At 39.8% G+C, this 18,770-nt stretch overlaps 1 protein-coding gene across 3 annotated transcripts in view; it reads left to right on the top strand.

Annotated features, from left to right (window-relative positions):
* Positions 1–226: 226 nt before the first annotated feature.
* Positions 227–18,770, top strand: part of LOC131972749 (neuronal cell adhesion molecule-like) — a 30,883-nt gene continuing 12,339 nt past the window's right edge. Inside the window, exons 1-22 of one of the 3 annotated variants that reach the window (XM_059334451.1) lie at positions 227–403; positions 1,922–2,027; positions 4,009–4,202; positions 4,569–4,691; positions 6,188–6,358; positions 6,817–6,873; positions 8,914–9,025; positions 9,158–9,342; positions 9,529–9,663; positions 10,400–10,543; positions 10,649–10,760; positions 10,835–11,001; positions 12,032–12,179; positions 12,417–12,541; positions 12,864–12,893; positions 13,667–13,768; positions 15,406–15,603; positions 15,824–15,894; positions 16,133–16,358; positions 16,478–16,593; positions 16,687–16,888; positions 18,390–18,512. In XM_059334451.1, the coding sequence (XP_059190434.1) occupies positions 319–403; positions 1,922–2,027; positions 4,009–4,202; positions 4,569–4,691; positions 6,188–6,358; positions 6,817–6,873; positions 8,914–9,025; positions 9,158–9,342; positions 9,529–9,663; positions 10,400–10,543; positions 10,649–10,760; positions 10,835–11,001; positions 12,032–12,179; positions 12,417–12,541; positions 12,864–12,893; positions 13,667–13,768; positions 15,406–15,603; positions 15,824–15,894; positions 16,133–16,358; positions 16,478–16,593; positions 16,687–16,888; positions 18,390–18,512 (2,932 nt within the window). In that variant the 5' untranslated portion in view covers positions 227–318. Of the gene's footprint in view, positions 404–1,360; positions 1,380–1,921; positions 2,028–4,008; positions 4,203–4,568; positions 4,692–6,187; positions 6,359–6,816; positions 6,874–8,913; positions 9,026–9,157; positions 9,343–9,528; positions 9,664–10,399; positions 10,544–10,648; positions 10,761–10,834; positions 11,002–12,031; positions 12,180–12,416; positions 12,542–12,863; positions 12,894–13,666; positions 13,769–15,405; positions 15,604–15,823; positions 15,895–16,132; positions 16,359–16,477; positions 16,594–16,686; positions 16,889–18,389; positions 18,513–18,770 lie in introns of those variants that run through there. The other 2 variants (XM_059334452.1, XM_059334453.1) reach the window with 2 other exon arrangements.

The following is an 18,770-nucleotide window of genomic DNA, read 5'->3' as shown; positions in this document are numbered from 1 at the left end:
AAAAAGATAGCTTCCAGCAAACTGCACTGCATGGCAACTAACATCGATCTGCGGTCGCAGCTATATGTGACTGCCTCTCTCTCTTTCACCAGCTCATGAACGCAGAACAAACAAACTCAAAGCAGCGCTATCTGGGTGTGCTATTCAACCCAACCATCTCTGTTCCTGCCTCTATCCTCTTATCTCTGACGCTCTGTCTCTCTCTTCTCTCTTCCTTTCCCTGTAGTTGTGGATGTGCACGTGTCCTCAGACAGTGTGACTGAGCAGAGAGGCGGGGCGTCGCTGTATTTGGGGGCTAGACCTTCGCGTCACACACCAATGATGGAGAGGAGGAGGATGGACGCAGCGCTGCTGGTGCTGATCCTGGTGCACCTCACCACTGCGCTGGATGTCCCACTAGACCGTAAGGCAACTCACCAACGAGCACATTTACATCCAAGAGTGTGTAAGCAGACTAATGGCAGGTCAGAATAGGTCAAAGGCCAGGTCAGAATGTTTGGCAAATCATTTATGAAGGAAAAAGGCCATTTGCTGGTTGAAGCTTCTCAAATGTGAGGATTTGCTGCTTTTCTTTAGCATATAATACAATGAATATGTTTGGGATTTTGACTGTTATTAGGACAAAACAATCAATTTTGATGAGTAGTGTGAATTTGGGCTCAGTGAACTGTGGCCATTCTGATTTCTTGATCTTCTGACAGGCTAGCTGTTGCCTCGTTTCCAGTCATTGTGCTAAGCCAACTAGCTGTGTTCAGTATCATATTTACCATTTATTGTTCTTCTCTTGGCAAGATAGTGAAAACAACACGTATCTCACAAACCTTGAACTAGAAAATAACCAGATCAAAGGAATAATATGTAACTTTCCTGCATTACTTTTTTTTTTTAACAAGACCTACAATCCAGATTCAACAAAAGTTGTGATTCTGTATAAAAAATATATCAAAGTAGGATTCATCAAATCCAGAATTTGTAGGGTTTGTTTACAAAAACAAAAATTTGGACACAAACCAAATGTGTTTGTACAGTTTCAATTGAATGTAGGTCCCAAAGGATTAACAAATTAATGGATTCTTTTTTGTTACCTTTCAAATGAAGCCTTACAGTTCTTCTGTTTTTTCTTTTGATGATAATTCTAAACATGGCCAGACAGGTTGGTTTTAAGAGGTTCAAGGTTTTTAAATATAAACTCTGTATACTGTGAGTCTTTACTATATTTGATTTTTATGGTGTCAGTCAACCTAGTCAAGGGCACAGATAAGCCACTTATAAATAATTACAGGTCACATTTATAATGTTTTATGACTGTTCTCTTTGCTGTCACAATTTTCCTTTCTTGTTTGCTGATTCTTTGGAAAACACTAAAGTTCTGGAAGGATGTAAGTCTCAAACCAGTGTGAATTCACTGCAGAGGTTGTGCTAGCAGCTTTTTTGTTTGGTTATATTTGACATTTTTTATTATATTTTTGTATAATTAGTTTGTTGTTGAGTGTGATTTGAAGTGGATTTTAGTATTTTTGCATGCATCAGTCTTTTTCTTTCTTTGTTTGCTGTTCTGTGTGTTTCTGCAGTGGTAGAGCAGTTTCCGTGGAGCATTACTGCAAAGAGCATGAGTTCTTGTACCATTTGTTTTGTCATAGTCCATTAGTTATTTCCCCCGCACTGACAGGAATACATTAAGCATCGGATCATTACAATAAAGCGAAATGTACCTGAGCGTGCTGCATGGCTTTTTGTTGCTGCACATGTTATGAGAGCTTTTTGTGTCCGTCAGCAAACAGCCGTCTGGTTTGATTCAGTGTGGTAAGTCTGCATGTGATTGGTAATGACTGCTTGTGTGGTCAATACAGAAACAGAAAAAGGGCTTAGTTATGCAGTAAAGGTCATGATTAAATATCACCCTCTTTCTGATCTCCTTCAGTGCCGCAGCCACCGACCATAACTCACCAATCCCCCAAGGATTACATCATCGACCCACGAGAGAGCATTATAATCCACTGCGAGGCGAAAGGGAAGCCTCACCCCAGGTACAAATCTGTGAAGTGTGACTTTGCATTTATGATTCTGTGACAAAGAAAGATATTCCTGGTTTGGATTTCGCCACCACCTGCCAAAATTTGAAGTTAAAAGCCTTAGCTGACAGCAAGCCTCTATAATTTCAGTCTAAAACATAATGAGTAAAGTTCTGCTTTCTTCAAACTCTAATAAGTAAAGAAGCTAACACACTTGTAATATGCACAGGTAAAATATCCTCATGGACATGCTGGCCTTGCCAAAGGCTGATTGTAGATATCTGTTGAATATTTTACTACAAATTGGACTATCTTCTTCCTTTATGCAACTGATGTAGAAAACTTAATACCCAAGGTCAGTCTTCGCTCAGATGAATAAAAGAGTGACTTAATAAGCCCCAGTTTCCCTTGAAGATATAAGTTTATTACAACACAAATTGGGCAAAAAAACACAAAAACTTTAAGAAACCCACATTTTCTGAGCCTTAGAGTGCATCCAATGTTGAACAGAATGACTCGTCATCATGCTACAACCTTGAAAGAAGCTAAAACATGTTACGTAACCCTTAGTCCAGACTGTTTACCTTGGGACGAAACCTTCATCTTATTTTAACCTCCAGACACCCAGAGGCTTTTTACATATTGCATGCCAAGAGTGAAGGACTCTGAAGCGTCTCAAAACACAGAGCCATGACAATCCACGAATCATACAGTCCTTCATGTCTAATGCAGTTTTCCACTACACTATCTCAGTGTGACACCTCACTTATTAGCGTGCACCAGCACTGCACACACACACACACACACACACACACACACACACACACACACACACACACACACGTTTGTACTTCTATACTTTGAGGACCCTCTTTGAGAAAATATATTCTCAGCCCTGAACTTTCACTTTAACCCAGAATAACCTGACCAGGTCTTATATAACCTCAAACACCCTTTTGAAGTGCAGCTTGGATGGGTACAAAAGAGTCTGAATATTTTTGAAATGCTGTTTTAAAGCCCTGGAAAATTGGATTTAAATCAAAATCATTTCTTTTTAACATCAAATCAAAGTTAAAGGGTTTTTTTTTGTTTTTAAATTGCCAGATGAAAACTCGGCTAATCATCTTAATCTGTGGCTGTATGGATGCAGTTTGATCAGATTTAATTGCTTTAATTTAAATATTGCAAAACTTTGACTGGTGCACGGAAATATGTGACATCAACTCTCTGCAACTGAACCCTGTGCACTTCAGACAACAAAACATTTCTAATCCAAATTACCAAAACAGTTTTAACTTTTGCATAAAAGAATGTGTAAGACCCAATTAGTCCTTTTAGGATGATGATTAAAAAATAAGTTTTTTTAGGGCCTTGACGTCAATCTGGTGCAAAGTGGTACACAGCCTGTTGCAGTTTCAGACTAACACAGTTGTTATTTTAACACCCAACACCCACATTATGTAAGTAGCAAATAAACTTGCACTTCTCCAATTTTCAGAATCTCCCATTTTTATGGCAATGCACCAAGTCCAGGCACACTGGCCTTTAAGGGTAATGGGATAATCTCACACTCTGATTGCTTTAATTAATGATAAACCCAAAACATACCTATGACTAAATACAACCCCATTGCCCCCCTATTGCGCCTTACTTTGTGCCCAGATTGTGCACCATTTAACTAGTAAAAGTGGAGTTGGACAAGCCCTTAAATGCACTTTAGAGCATGCTCCATAGATTGTTTAAATAGGCTTTTTTTTTTTCAAATATAACAATAAAAGTGGTCCTCTCAGGGATATAATAAGAGCACAGACACATTTTAAAGCTGTCTCTCTCTTCTAACTTCACCATTAAATATTTGCCAATCTTTTCCCAACCCTCCTCAAGCCTGTATTACAATTCAGCGTGGTGGCTATCCACTTCACCAGATAGTAACAACATAATTTGTTATCAGTGGATATTAGCTCCAAAGTTGAGACACTGGTCTGTTCCTCCTCAGTTTCTCCTGGACCAGAAATGGGACCCACTTTGACATTGACGACGACCCTAACGTGACCATGAAGCCCCACTCTGGGACCCTGGTGGTGGACATCAGCAGAGCGACGGCAGAACATTACGAGTGTGTGTACCAGTGTACAGCGAGGAACATACACGGAACTGCTGTTTCCCACAACATAGTTGTTAAACAGTCCAGTAAGTGCAAAGCAAAGCGGCCTATAATTTCTGTCATTTCATTTGTATTTTCTTCCATTTTCTTAATGTCAACAGTATCTCACATCTGTATTTTGTTTTTCTAATAATTCAGTTGCATTTTCCATCTTAAGAGCACTCCTGACAGGTAACAGTTACATGTAGAAAGCAGCATGTTTTACTCAGCAGGACATGTTAGTAGACGGAGCGAACATCCCCTTGTATTTCTCCTCGAACATATTGTTATTCAGCTGCGTGCATCATCCCTCTCATCCTGCCTCGTCACCTCTGTCATCATGTCAGCAACACTCCATTAGCAACCCATATTTTATGTCCACTGACGTGTGCACCCTTCCCTCACCGACGCAGGGTCCCCCTTGTGGTCGAAGGAGAAGATCAAGCCAATCGTCGTTCAGGAGGGCGTGTCTTTGGTGCTGCCGTGTCGACCCCCAGCCGGCCTGCCTCCTCCCATCATATTCTGGATGGACAATAGTGAGCGTTTCACTCATGGAATATACAAATACATATAACACACTGTTGCTGACTTAATTGTAGTTTTATTTCTGAGGGATGTCCAAAATGACGTCTCTGCTCTCAAAGAATCGTCATCAGTGTTTCAATGATTAATACGAGCGACACACTTGCCCTTTTTGTGGCAGACAACTAGGGGTTTATGTGAAATGTGTGCTTATTGCTGATAAATGCGAGCAATTAATTAGACGCTACTTATATTCCCATTCTGGGTCCTGTATATTTAATGCAATTAAACTAAGTATCACATTTACTCAATTAGTTAATTATTACTTGATTCATTAGATGGGTTGATTGTAAAGGCTGTCAGTAACTGTCAGTTCACTCAAATGACATAAAAGCACATTCTCCTACCTCCAGTATTAAACAGCTGTGTTGATCATTTTGGTTCATTTGACAAAACAATCTCAATATTCAGTCAGTAGCTGTTCTGTTTTGATCATCCAACACAGCTCAGTTTCTTAGTAGAAGGATTTTCCCAGTTGGGTTAGGGTCATTCTTGACTTTTGGACTTTGCTGCGGTGAAGCTTTCAATTCAACCAAAAGTGGGCAACTCCATCTGCCGAGGAAGATCGTGTGATTTAGGGCTGTCAGATACTAGATTTCCACATTATCATGGCCAAAATAATACATTTTGGGGAAAAAAGCTATCAGTCAAATTCATGTTCAACTTTGTTTATTGTGTATTTTGTCTCTTTTTTTTTCAGGAAAATGAAATGCACTCAAAATTCACTTGTAGTCTGTAACCATAACTGTGTAGAAATGGACAAAAAGAAGAAACAGAAATAAATGAATAGGTATTGGATTACTACATGATACTTAATACATGATTAATATATCTTAATTACATGATATAATAATTGTGGTGAGGTGCGGAATGACAATAGAATGACTATCCGAAGTTTTAGTTTAACTTGTGTAGGTTTTGAGACTTATGCCTCTTTCCTTTACCCTGGATAATTCACAGAACACGCTGTCAATAGGGAATATTTCTTTGGTACAAAGATGTTCAAATGAAAACACAAGACCAAACCAGTAATCTTCTATCCAATTTTTTTAACCTTCTTAAATCTTATAGCTCAAAACAGACAATCAAAGGAAATAAGTTCACCTTGGGCTAGTACAAGTTCACAGAAATACAATCTAATGAATGTGAAATCTCACTATAGGATAGGCTGCGGGTCGCATAAACCCTTTACACTTCTTGCACAGAAGTGACCACAGCATTCCTCTGCAGAAACCCTTTAACTCTACATACATTTCACATACAACCTTCCATTTCTAAAGCCTACTGTATAGGATGCTTTAATAAGTGGAACATTTCAGACACCATTCCCTCTAGAAGCAATTTAAACATGTCAGCACCAGTAAATTTGGTCATGTCACAGTTCCTACCACTGTTGCAAATTTCTGCCTTTAACTACGGTAGTATGTATTGAAATTGCTGTACATTTCAGACTTCCAGCGGCTGCCTCAGAGCAGCAGGGTGTCCCAGTCCCTGAATGGAGACCTTTACTTCTCTAATGTGCTCCGAGAGGATTCCAGGAACGACTACATCTGCTACGCACGCTTCCCGTACACACAAACCATCCAGCAGAAGCAACCGATCACCGTCAAGGTCCTCAACCGTAAGTCTGAAGTCGAATGTATGCGTTATGAGCGAGCAGTACTAAGACAAAGAGTGCGAGTTTGTGTGGCAGTTCATTCACAGTCGTGTGTGCTGGCATGAGTGCGTGGGAGGGAAGCAGCATTTCCTATCTGTGATCCCATCCTGAGAGACGCCAGCGGTCGTCATCCCACTGAAAAGACATATTGTCAGAGCTCTAACGGCTCGCAGCACTATCTGCCTGGCAGGCGTTCATTTTATTACTTCTGTGAGACGTTCTGTGTACGAACTCTCCAACAACAAAGACGGCTCTCATTCCAGCCCAGTTGACACCATGACGCCGGGCTGTTCCCACAAGATTCTTATGACTATCATTTGACTTTTGAGTCATTTTAAAGTTTTGTTTCACTCTCATGTTATGTTTATTTTTTCCTGATGATTTCAACCTGTGGCGTGTTTGATTTTTCTGTTGTGTTACAGTGGATGCAATCAATGACACAATGGCAGCTTTTTACAATGACACTGATTTATTTAGTGGTGAGTTTTGGCACCTCCTAGTGTTTACCCCTCCAACCTAGAGCTCCACTCTAGCTATTTTACCCACTAACACTAACCCTTCAACCCGACAACCCAAAGCTTTTCACAATCTCACTGATTTATGTTGGGGTGACATCTGGCACCCTCTAGTGTTTCCCCCCCTGAACATTGAGCTCTAAACTGTAGCTGCTACCCACTAACCCCTAAATCCAACAAGGTGATTCTCTGTCCCTCTGCCACTCCTGCTCTATCCAATTAAAACCCTTTTGATAACTATTCACTTCCTCCTTTGAACTGCTTAAACCAGCATTGCATGATGATTTTTATATCCACTGAGCTGACTGTGTAACTCGGACAAAATCTGTGCAGGTTTGAACTTCAAAAAAATATGTTTTAATAAAAAAAAAAAGTCATCGGGTATTAATTTTCCATATATTAAATTGTAGTCCGATTGATGATCAGTGTTGGGGAGTAGTGAATTACTATAATTTAGCTATTGATTCAACAATATTTTGCAGTAGTTTGCTGGTAATTCAGCTGAATTCATGTTTGCTTATGATTCAAGAAGTTCAATTACTTTTTTTTTCAATTACTACTATAAACTACAAACAACATACCCCTACTCTGGATCCCAGTTTCAGTTTCAACACATGAACACTGACAAAACCAATAATAGGATATTTTATTTATTTATTTATTTTTAACAAGTGGACACTTTTTGCAATAAACTCATCTAAGTTTTTGCCTCATTTGGCTTTTTTGTAATATAATTTGAGTTTAATTTGGTATTATATATCATCAGTTTGAGTATTCGTTTTACAAAGTAATTTGAACAATTTTTCAAGCGAACTAGATTTATCCTTAAGATAGCTTTGCTCTTCAACTTCTCTACTGTAAGTAATTCAAAGTAGCTTTCCCAACACTGGTGGTGATCAGGTAAATTATATATGTGTTAAATTTCATCTTCTGTTTCTTCTGTCGAACAGCCAGCTGCGATTTTCATTTTCAAACCACTCTTTCCCTGCTGCACCGCCTAGTTTTAGAGCGCACCTAGTTGTTCATCTCTCTGTCACCAATCATTTTCATGGCACTCCATTTTTCATTGCTCACAAAATCTTTTGGTTTGTCTTTTTTTCCAAACATTATCACACATTGTATGACCTGAAACATGCAAGCAGTCTCTCATTAATCATCATCACCATAAACAATTACTCTGACTCTCTGCAGAGAGCAGATCTCTAACTCTCAATTTGGTTAAACTTTTTATGATGCTCATGTCTATAACACATTATAGGAATATCTATATTCTGTTATAATCTGCTTTCAAGCATGCCTGAGTATTCATATGCTTTAGTAACAGTAATTACAACACATCACAAAGAGTATAAAGCAGTGAAATGTTAAATTATCATCATTCAGTTCAATGTTTTATGTGTTATTCTTGCATAGATTCATGTAATTTTTTTCACCTTACTTAAAGCAAACAATCACCACTATACATTACTATCACATTATATTATATTACTATTATATTATTATATTATATACATTTTATAATTGTATAATGTTATATTGTTTAAGCCATATGAACATTTATGAGTGCTTATAACTATAATTATACAGCGCTAAAAGCAGATTATAACCCATTAAAAATATTTTTTAGTTTCGTTTAGAATGCAACAAGTACTTGGCATCAAAGTAAGTGATAGTCTCATTTCTATATTAGATTCATTTGAGTCTTTATTATGATGCCAGAGGGCAATTAATTGGCTATAAACACCCACAGAAAGCAGTGCCATGAAACACAACATGTAAATAAAATTCACATCCAACTATAAAAATGAGAATGTGGTCTGTAAGTGGTAAGTGGCTTCGTGCCCGTACATTGCAGACCCATTTTAAAAATAAAAAAAAGAGGTTTGATTACACCACAGAGAAGAAAGGACTGTGATTGTGGAGAGCCTGGCTCAGGCCTGGATCTTCACTCGTGCAGAAAAGATGGTAATCGTTTTCTTTGTGAATCTGTGTGCATGACTATAGAAGATCCAGCGGATGACAGGAAGCCAACCTTCCTCATCCCATCTGGCCCCTCCAGCTCCAAGATGGTGTTAAGAGGACAGGTGCTGGAGATGGAGTGTATTGCCGAAGGACTGTAAGTGAAAGAATCTGCCATTACTTCAGCCCTGAAAGCCTCAAGTGCCCACCTGCTTCAGTGTCATCATCACTCTTTGTCTTCGTCTATTCCCTCTCTCTCGCTCTCTTCTCTCTTTTTTTGGAAATCCAGGCCGACTCCTGAAATCTCCTGGACCAAAATAAGTGGTGATCTCCCAGCCAAGCGCACATCTTTCCTGCACTACCAGAAGACGCTGCACATCACGAACGTGTCCGAATCGGACGCAGGAGATTACCGCTGCACCGCCAGGAACCAGTTCGACTATGTGCACCACACCATCCACGTCACGGTCAAAGGTGCGTCTGTGATGAAGCGCTCGGTATCCCATCAGGCTATTCGATCACCATGCAGGCGACACAATCTTTCTCCCTGTCTCTTCACTCTTCCTCCATCTCATAATTGATTTATGCACAGATGCCAACAGAGCAGTGTGTTCAGTGATTAATTCTCCAGCCTTCTGCTGCACTCTGTGCTATTTTCAGCTGCACCATATTGGATCAGTGCCCCCCCCAGAAACCTTGTCCTAGCTCCAGGAGAGAACGGCGTGCTGACCTGCAGGGCCAGTGGCACGCCCAAGCCCTCTGTCAAATGGGCAATGAACGGCATCCCCATAGAGAGTGAGTGCAACCTGGTACTTTGACTGAAACCAACTGTCTAAGTGGCCTCTTTTATTTCTTTTAGCTGAGAAATGTTAAATATAAATATTTGAGACAGGATTATTGTTTTTGATATTAACGATACCTGAGTTTAATACTGATACCAAAACAATACTTTTTTCAACTCCACTGTGAATATAAAGATGTTTTTCTTCAAAAAATTCCTTTGTTCTATTTGACAAAATGACCTCTCGGTTGCATCAGTGTTTACTTCTGCCTCAAAGGAATGGTTCAGTGTTTTCTGAAAATATGAAAACCAGCAGAGAGATTTCAGAAAGACACATAACCAGGACAAGAAATAGTCCTGCACCTAATGTAACTTTAAACAAGCGAGATACAATGTTTTATTCGTGAGCTTCAGAAGTACTGAAGGCAGATTTTGTTCTGTTCCCAGTCTTTAAGCTAAGCTAAGCTAACCAGCTGCAGGCTGTAGCATCATATTTAACACACAGACACGAGAGTCTCATCAGTCTTCTCTTTTAACTAAAAATAATAATATTTTCCCCAAAATGTTGAACTATTAGTTACAAACAGAGCAGACATAAAATAAACAAAAGAAGAAGAATAAACAAAATAAAATACAATCTAAACTTACAAAAATTATGATTTTAATGAGGATTAATTTTCTTCTCCAAATAATTCATCCAGAATTTAAAGATCCAGCCTAACATCTGTAACCCTTGTTGTCCATGAGCAGATGCTCCTAAAGACCTCAGCAGAAAGGTGGAGGACGACACCATCATCTTCACCGATGTGCAGACCGGATCCAGCGCCGTATACCAGTGCAACGTCTCCAACGACCACGGTTACCTCCTGTCCAACGCTTTTGTCAATGTGCTCTGTAAGTTCATTACACAACATCCATTTGCATTAGAAAGCTGTTTTCCATTTACATTGATTTCCGTAGAGTAATAACATGGCAATAATTGCTGCTGTCTCGCTGCAGCGGAGCCGCCCAGAGTGCTGACACCGGCCCGCAAAGTCTACCAGGTCATCAGAAATCAACAGGCCCTGATAGACTGCACTGCCTTTGGGTCACCCATCCCTAAAATTACATGGTGAGTTAATGACATTTTAACGGATTAAAGTGTTTTATGTTTGCTCAAAAGCTCAAAGCTGTTCTCTGTCTCAGGTTCAAGGACAGCCGCTCCAGCACCCTGGATGGAGACCCTTACATTTTGCACGACAACGGGACTTTAGAGATTCACGTTGCTCAAGCACGCAATAGTGGCAAATACACGTGTGTGGCCAGAAACATACGTGGTATCTCCGAGAATCACGTCTATCTAGAAGTCAAAGGTGAGACTGTTGTCTGCTCTGAAGACCCTAATGTTATAAACCAGGGAGTGAATCCAACAAATGCATAACTCATAAAGAGTGAAAGCTACAATTTTGGCATTTAAAGTAAAAAAAAAAAGTGGGGGAATTATTTCTGACTCGAGCTTCTCAAATAAATTGCTTTACTCCTGTTGTTTGTTTTAACCCTCTGGATTCCTAGCAATGTTTTTTTTGCTCCTATCACATTTAACTCACTTTTGTTTCAGTTTATTTTTGCTCAGTTTCCACGATAAAAGTAATGCACCTCTCTATAAACAGCACAGTAATGGCTAGAAATGGGGAGAAGTCAAAATGTTTTTTATCGAGTAAAACCCATTTATATGGCATAAATTATAAAATTACAAAATTGGGAATAAATGCATTTGGACGTGTTAATAATATTGGAAATAGTGGGGGCTTCTCAGCGTATACGCATTAAATTATCTACATTTTACAGCCCTGACTCACAACCTCTCTTGACCTCTCCTCTCTGCTCTGTGTAAACATCCTACTGTTTCATTTCAGTTTTACTGAATTTCAGTCACGTGACTGTTGGTATCAGCTGAGTCATTCACGACTTCCCAGTTGTACTGAGGCACAGAATTTAATGTTTTTTTTACAGGCTGGTTGTTACATTTTGGTGAATTTTTAATGAGAGGTAGAACAAAGTGACTTTTATGGATTTTACAGTAGTTTTTTAGCTTCAATTTTATTTTTCCTGACCAAAGCATTTGTCGTCACACACACATTAAACAGAAAATGAGAAATATTGTGACATGATTTTGGTGTAACATTTACTGCAATAGGCTTTTGTGGGTATGTTTAACATTTTGTCATTTCATTGACCATTAAAAAGAGATATTTGTTTATCAAAATAATAGCTGTAGCCTTTTGAGTCCAGTCATTTTACAAACACATGGACTATAGAATATGTGTTCTCACTGGTTTGACTTACTGTTTGGATTCTTTGACTTTAGTAAATGTAACCTGAGCCCTCTCCCCCTCCCATCAGAGCCCACCAGAATCCTGAAGCAGCCGGAGTACAAAGTGGTCCAGAGGGGCCGGTCTGTGGTGTTTGAGTGTAAGGTGAAACACGACCCCTCACTCATCCCCACCATGACCTGGCTCAAAGACGACGGAGAGCTGCCCGATGACGAGAGGTCAGAGCTGTTTGCTGTGTCTCTACATTAGCTATAATGGATCTAGCCAGGATCTAATTAGCAAGCTTTACCGTTATGTATATGGGTGTATGTTTGTTTCCGTTTCTCCACTGATGTGGATTTCCTGCCCTGGCTTGGATGCTAATTCTTATCTCGACTGCTTGACTGGGAAAAAAAACAAGATTGGATCCAATCAAATGACGTGCTAAACTCCCTGTGTGATTGCTTTGCTTCCAGATTAATTGTAGACTCTGACAGCCTCACCATCACTGATGTGACGGAGAACGATGCGGGGGTGTACACCTGCATCATGAACACCACTCTGGACCACGACTCAGCCAGCGCTGAGCTCACTGTCGTCGGTATGTTCTGCTTTCCCGAAGCTCACTTTCACCAACTCATAAAACAAACTCACAAATTATTAAAGTGTAGCCTCGCCATCTCAGCTCTTCCCAGAAAAGTGGATTCGTCCAATAACTTGCACAACAGATTGCCTTTCAGCCCTTCAAGGTTAATTGCCTGAGAGTTTACTTAAGAGGGCTGGAGCGGATTTAGTCAGCGATCGTGTCAGCAGCATGAATATTTGATAGTTTTCTTCTTAGCGAGCCAGATAATCTTCTTTGTTTTCTTCTGGCTGACTGACCACTAAACTCCCTATTTCACTCCTGCCCTCGTACCTGGCAGAGGCCACGCCAACACCAGCTGTTGTCTACGGTAAACCTGCAGTGCACATGAGCGCCCAGATGTGCTCTGCTGACATGGCCTTGTGTTGTTTGTTGGATGTTTTTGTCAAGTGAAGCATGTTGTGGCCCGAAGATTTATTTTTGACGATCATTCATTTTTCAATTGTTTTTTTTTTTATGAGCATTTGTTTTTGCCTTTAATGTCTTTTTTCCTTTTAAATAAATTGTATGTTTTTCTCATTTTTACAAAATGTGCACAAGTTTGAATGCATTAAACACCAAACATTTCAGCAAAGAGGAAGCAATTTCCACTCACACTTGAATGCAAAGATAATCTGTAAAGCAGACATCTCCCCATTGCACCACTTGGGATCTTTTCAAACGCGCCATTTCCTCATCTATCATTTATTCCAAGCATGCGTTCCACTTTATCATTACAATTCCAAAACATGAGCATCAATTTAACCTCTCTAGTGAGCCTGAGACTCTATTTCATGCAGAGTGATTATGGAAGATGCTCAGTTGAGCGTTAGTCATTTCATATGCATGATGCAGCGTCGGCATGTGTATCACAGGTTGAACAACATCACCATGTAAAGAAATAGTGCAGTAACTGAAAGGTGTGCTTGATTAAACCAACATACTTTTATGCATTTATAATAATTCTGGTATCACAGAAACATATTTATGTAACCAGATATGCCTTTTGTTTTTGCTTCATCTTGTCGTGGCATGAACTCTCCTCATTCTGTAACAGTGACTGTGTGTTGATGTTCCTTCCTGACTGTGCTGTTTCTCCCCCAGAGCGTCCTGAGCCCCCCACTGACCTGGAGCTGACGGACCAGAAAAAGAGAAGTGTGCAGCTGACTTGGACCCCCGGGGACGAACATAACAGTCCTATTCAGAGTATGTTAAGCGTGTGTATATTCGTGTCAATTTGGGATTTATGTGTTCATGCACCTTATCCAAGCTGTTTGTGCTACAATAATTAGTGAAGCAGACACAAGGGGGAGGGGGCATTTAAGGGGACATTTCACCTATTTCACATTTATTATTATGGGCTGTAGTGATTTCAAATCTTATATGAAAATCAATTGAGATGACCTGAATATTGGAATGAAAAGCAGGTTTGGAAAAAATGAAAATTTGACCATATGGCCTTTGTGTGGTACAGGTGCATTCCTAAAGAATATGGTGGTTATCTCACTTGATAAGATGTAACCTGTGTTTTTAAAAGGAGAATTTGAAAATGTAACAGTTGTCAGGACATAAAACAGACCAGCTGCTCAAAAATCAAGACTCCATAGTCTGACAATGGCACAGACTTAGGCAATGGCAATGGCACCAAAACAGAAAAAGTTGAAACTAACTAAATCATTGATTTTGAAAATCTTGACACCCTTCTATTTATTATGTTTTCAGTCAGTCCAACTCTGTATGTCCCATTGTCCTGAACACAATATCTTAGCAACACCTTAAAGAATTTACTTCAAATTTGGTACGAACATCACTTAGACACAACGAAAAACTGATTTTATTTAGGAGGTAACGAGTATGTGTTTTTGGCCATAACTCAAGAATGTATACACTATTTTGGACAAACTTTCACACAGATGTCAAATAGGATAAAATTATTGGGTAATTACAGTTTTTATCGAAAGCTCAAACGTCAGCTTCACTGTCACATCAGAATATTGTGCAGAAACACTTTCCTGGCTGTTTTTCAACGCCATAACTCAGGAGCAGAAGAAAAAACATTAGCTCAGAAACTGACACTAGTCTTGGCTGCCCACTTAAATCTGCTGTGCTGCCGGGTTAAAGATGTGTGTAAATACTTTTAGAATTAAAAGTTTCTTTGCAGAAACCTCCATATTTGAAGCATTGTTTACTATCATGTCTATATATGAGTCTGGACAGATATGGATTTAAATTGCAACTTTACTGGTTGGTGGAGGCATTTAACTACAAGGTGGTAATTATCATTTAAGGCTTTAATAACAGATGCTTAAAAGTGGCACCTGTTTGTTTAATTAATTACATTTTTTGGCATTTTGCTGGATATGTAAACAAAATTAGAATGATCTACAAAACTTGAGGCTCCATAATTACAATCATCTAATAATATAGTCTAAAAGTCAGTGAAAAAAGTGAAAAAAACCCAAATCTGTCTGAAAGGAGTCTGTAAAAAGTTTGTAGTTTCACAGAGGACAACAGCTAACATCTGCTTAAAATCTTCACTTCCAGTGGTGACAGGTTTTAACAGCATAAAAAATACCAAAACCATCCATAGAAATGTCTCAAGTTGTGACTGCAGCATTATCTACTTCTCATGGCTAAGTCCATAATTTCCTTGCGGCCTCAAATCAACCACAAGTCGCACATTTACACACGTTTTAGTAATAAATCCTTTTGCTTTTTGAGTTACGGGATCCAAAAATAACTTGAGGGTTTTCATTTCAGTTATGCAAATATACTGCCAGACAGTGCAAAGTGTTAAGTGTTGAGTTATGTACAAAGCGTGTCTTTTTCCCTATTTTACACAGAATTTCTGATCCAGTATGAAGACTCACTGCACCGCCGAGGTCACTGGCATAATCTCACCGAGGTCCCTGGAACTAAGACGACAGCTCACCTCAAACTGTCACCCTACATCCACTACACCTTCAGAGTCCTGGCCTTAAATGCTGAGGGTTTCAGCCGCCCCAGCTTCCCCTCACGAATGTATAAAACAGAACCAGCAGGTACCAACTCAGATTTTTTTCTAATGGTGTGGTCTTATTCTGTAAATTTAAATATGCATTGTGATATAGTCTAAACTCTTTTGTGAGCAAACATAATACAATAAAAAAGGATATGAGTCAGCTCTTATTGAGAGCAAATCAGTTTGTTGATCTGAGCCTCAGCGAAAGGTTTTCCTTCAGATAACGTTTTAATATTGTGTTTATAATTATTTTTCTTCAGCTCCAGACGAGAACCCGACAGGTGTACAGGGATTTGGAACAGAACATGATAATCTTGTAATCTCGTGGAAGGTAATAAAGTTTTATAAAGCTATCTGTTTTAATCCTAAAGCATTTACTGCTGTCAAGGGAGTCCCATGAAACATGAAAGTGTCCTTGTGCTGTGAAGCACAGTGTTGTTATTGCCTGAGCTTTCTTTTGTTGTTATCTCTTTGTTATCATCCACCAAAACCATATGCATCATTGTGTGAAAGTACTGAAAGTATTGAGTATTAAAACAAAAGTTCAATAAAACTTTTCTCCTCTGCAGCCGCTGAACGGCCTCCAGTCCAACGGTCCAGGGCTTCACTATAAAGTGATGTGGAGGCAGAAGGCGGTGGACATGGATTGGACCTCAGTGACCGTGGCCAACAACTCTAAGTTTGTTGTTTCTGGAACGCCCACATTTGTTCCATATGAGCTGAAAGTTCAGGCAGTGAACGACCATGGAGCTGGACCTGAGCCCGCTGTCGCCCACGGCTTCTCAGGAGAGGACTGTGAGTTAGATTGACCCTTAAAAAATGTGGTATACTGTAAACTGGGGTCATACATATGGCTGTTTAACCTGTAACACTTACTCAGTATATTTTGTATTTATCTGCTGCCGTGTTCTTAGTGCCAGTAGCAGCTCCAGAGAATGTGCAGGCCATGTTGCTGAACAGCACTCTGGCAGAGGTACACTGGGATCCTGTGCCCTCTAAATTAATACGAGGACATCTCAAAGGCTATAAGGTACAGTAAAAAAGGCTCCATGCATTGAAATGTAATATGCATAACACACATGCACGCACTTAACTCCTACTGCATACAAACTGTGTCTTGTAGGTGTATTACTGGAAAGAGCACAGCCTCAACAAACACAACCACCATGTGGAAAAGCAGATCCTGACTTTCAGTGGGAACCACACCCACGGCATGCTGCCTGGCCTGCACCCCTTCAGTCTCTACTCATTCAATGTCAGGGTTTATAACGGCAGGGGAGAGGGTCCCCACAGCCCCACCCAGAAGTTTGAGACACCTGAAGGAGGTAGGAGAAGGAATACCTTTTCTTTATTCTTCTGGTGGAGAGTGCAGATCTCCACCAGGTGTGTCCCCCTCTCCACTCTCAAGCAAAGGAGATGCTTGAACAGATACAGAAAAGATGGCAAATCTAACTAGAAAATTTCCTCTGGGGAAATTCTGAAAGGGCCACGGGGGCTACTGCCCTTTAAGCTCAAAATGTGTGTGTGTGTGTGTGTGTGTGCGTATGTGTGTTTGAAGCATGTGTATGCATGTGTGAGTGTGCGTGCATCTGTAACTGTAATCACATCAAAGATAAAAGGCAATCAGATCAAAGCAATCGACAGAATTAACTGGCACCTGTTCCGGCACAATGACAGCAGAGGTGGACAGGCTGGAATTTCTGGCCTCAAACAGAAAGCATAATACCATATGATACCTATCATTGATCCGACTACACTTTGAGCGTCCTGAGTTCTTCCTGAACATCTACATATGGTTGTTTTTTTTTCGGAAAAATAAAAAAATAGCGACTTATGTCGCGAAAAATTCGTATTCTGTAGAGAAAACACAACCGATCCCGATCAAACCGCACGTTTTGATATATAATTTGTCCTGCAACTCTTCAAGTTGTAGGACTAGTAGCGGGACGAAATTGCGTCCGGAAGAGGAAGAAGAAAAAATCCACAGTATAACAGTAGTGCTCGGTGCGATTGCCCCGAGGCCCTAATTATATCAGTACATTTGATTGGCAAATAGAGCCGCGTCGTTATTGTCCTCATTTTTTGAATGGAGTTCTGCTGACGCTGACACCAGCTCAGAGTGGGACTGTGCAGCAGCTGTCAAGCGGTTCATGACCTGCTTTAATCTTCTTTTCAACCTCATTTGTTGACGTAATCCTTCTGATTAACACGAGGTAAACCTCAGGACCCGCAGTCCTTTTTAGCCAAACCAATTGCCAGAAATGCCCTTGCCATGTGATTTTGTGAAAAACTCACATGCCCTGTTGGCATGTTAAGAGGAGTAAGGAGGAATAAATTGTGAGTTACATTGATCACAAGGTGGTTCTTGACCACAGAGCTCTAAAAGTGCACAAAAATAATGGTGGCCGCTGACAGATTCACACATGCACACACAAGACCAAATGCATAATTGCCCAAGAAATAATAATTGAATGCACTTCTTCTCCTTCTCACTCATCGAAACATCCTAAGAATATGCAAATATATTCTAGTTTAACTACTGGGCACAAAATTTCTCTTACTCCACTGAAAAGTCCATTCTCAATGTTGTCACAAAGTATGCCAGTGCATGCTTAAAAAATTTAAGCTGAGTGGAGAAACTTCTCTCCTTTAGCAAATGCATGTATAAACTTCTGGTGTTAAACTCTGCAAATACATCATTCTTCACTGTGAACGTCAAACATCCAGATTAATTAAAAATTAGCAAAACGCATTTTTTAAAGGGAAGGGGCTTTAACATTTCCTGTAAAATATTATCTTGTAACCCTGTTTGTGTGTGGTCTGCAGTGCCGGGCATTCCTACGTCCCTGGAAGTCACCAGCCTCAACCTGGACTCTCTAACGCTTAAATGGAGTCCTCCTCATGAGCGTAATGGACGCATCACTGGCTACACCCTCAAATATCAGCCAGGTGAGACTTTTTGTTTCTTCGGACAACAGCAGAAGTAGTGAATTTCACCTTCCTTCATGTAGTTTGTAGTATTGTATGTCCTTCTTTTCATGTCTTCTAGTGTCATTATAAAATAGTAATTAATACAAATTAAAAAAATTAGTACTAAGAGCATTTCAGTCAAGTTATAAATTACAACACAAATTTACAAATTCACTTTTGTCACTCCCGTCTTCTACTCCTGAACCCTACACCTCTGTGCCCCAAACGTTTTCATTT

The sequence above is a fragment of the Centropristis striata genome, chromosome 6, assembly GCF_030273125.1.
Source record: "Centropristis striata isolate RG_2023a ecotype Rhode Island chromosome 6, C.striata_1.0, whole genome shotgun sequence".
Taxonomy (NCBI): Eukaryota; Metazoa; Chordata; class Actinopteri; order Perciformes; family Serranidae; genus Centropristis; species Centropristis striata.
Note: the sequence above shows the minus strand (reverse complement) of the source record. Positions and strands in the feature narration are given on the sequence as shown.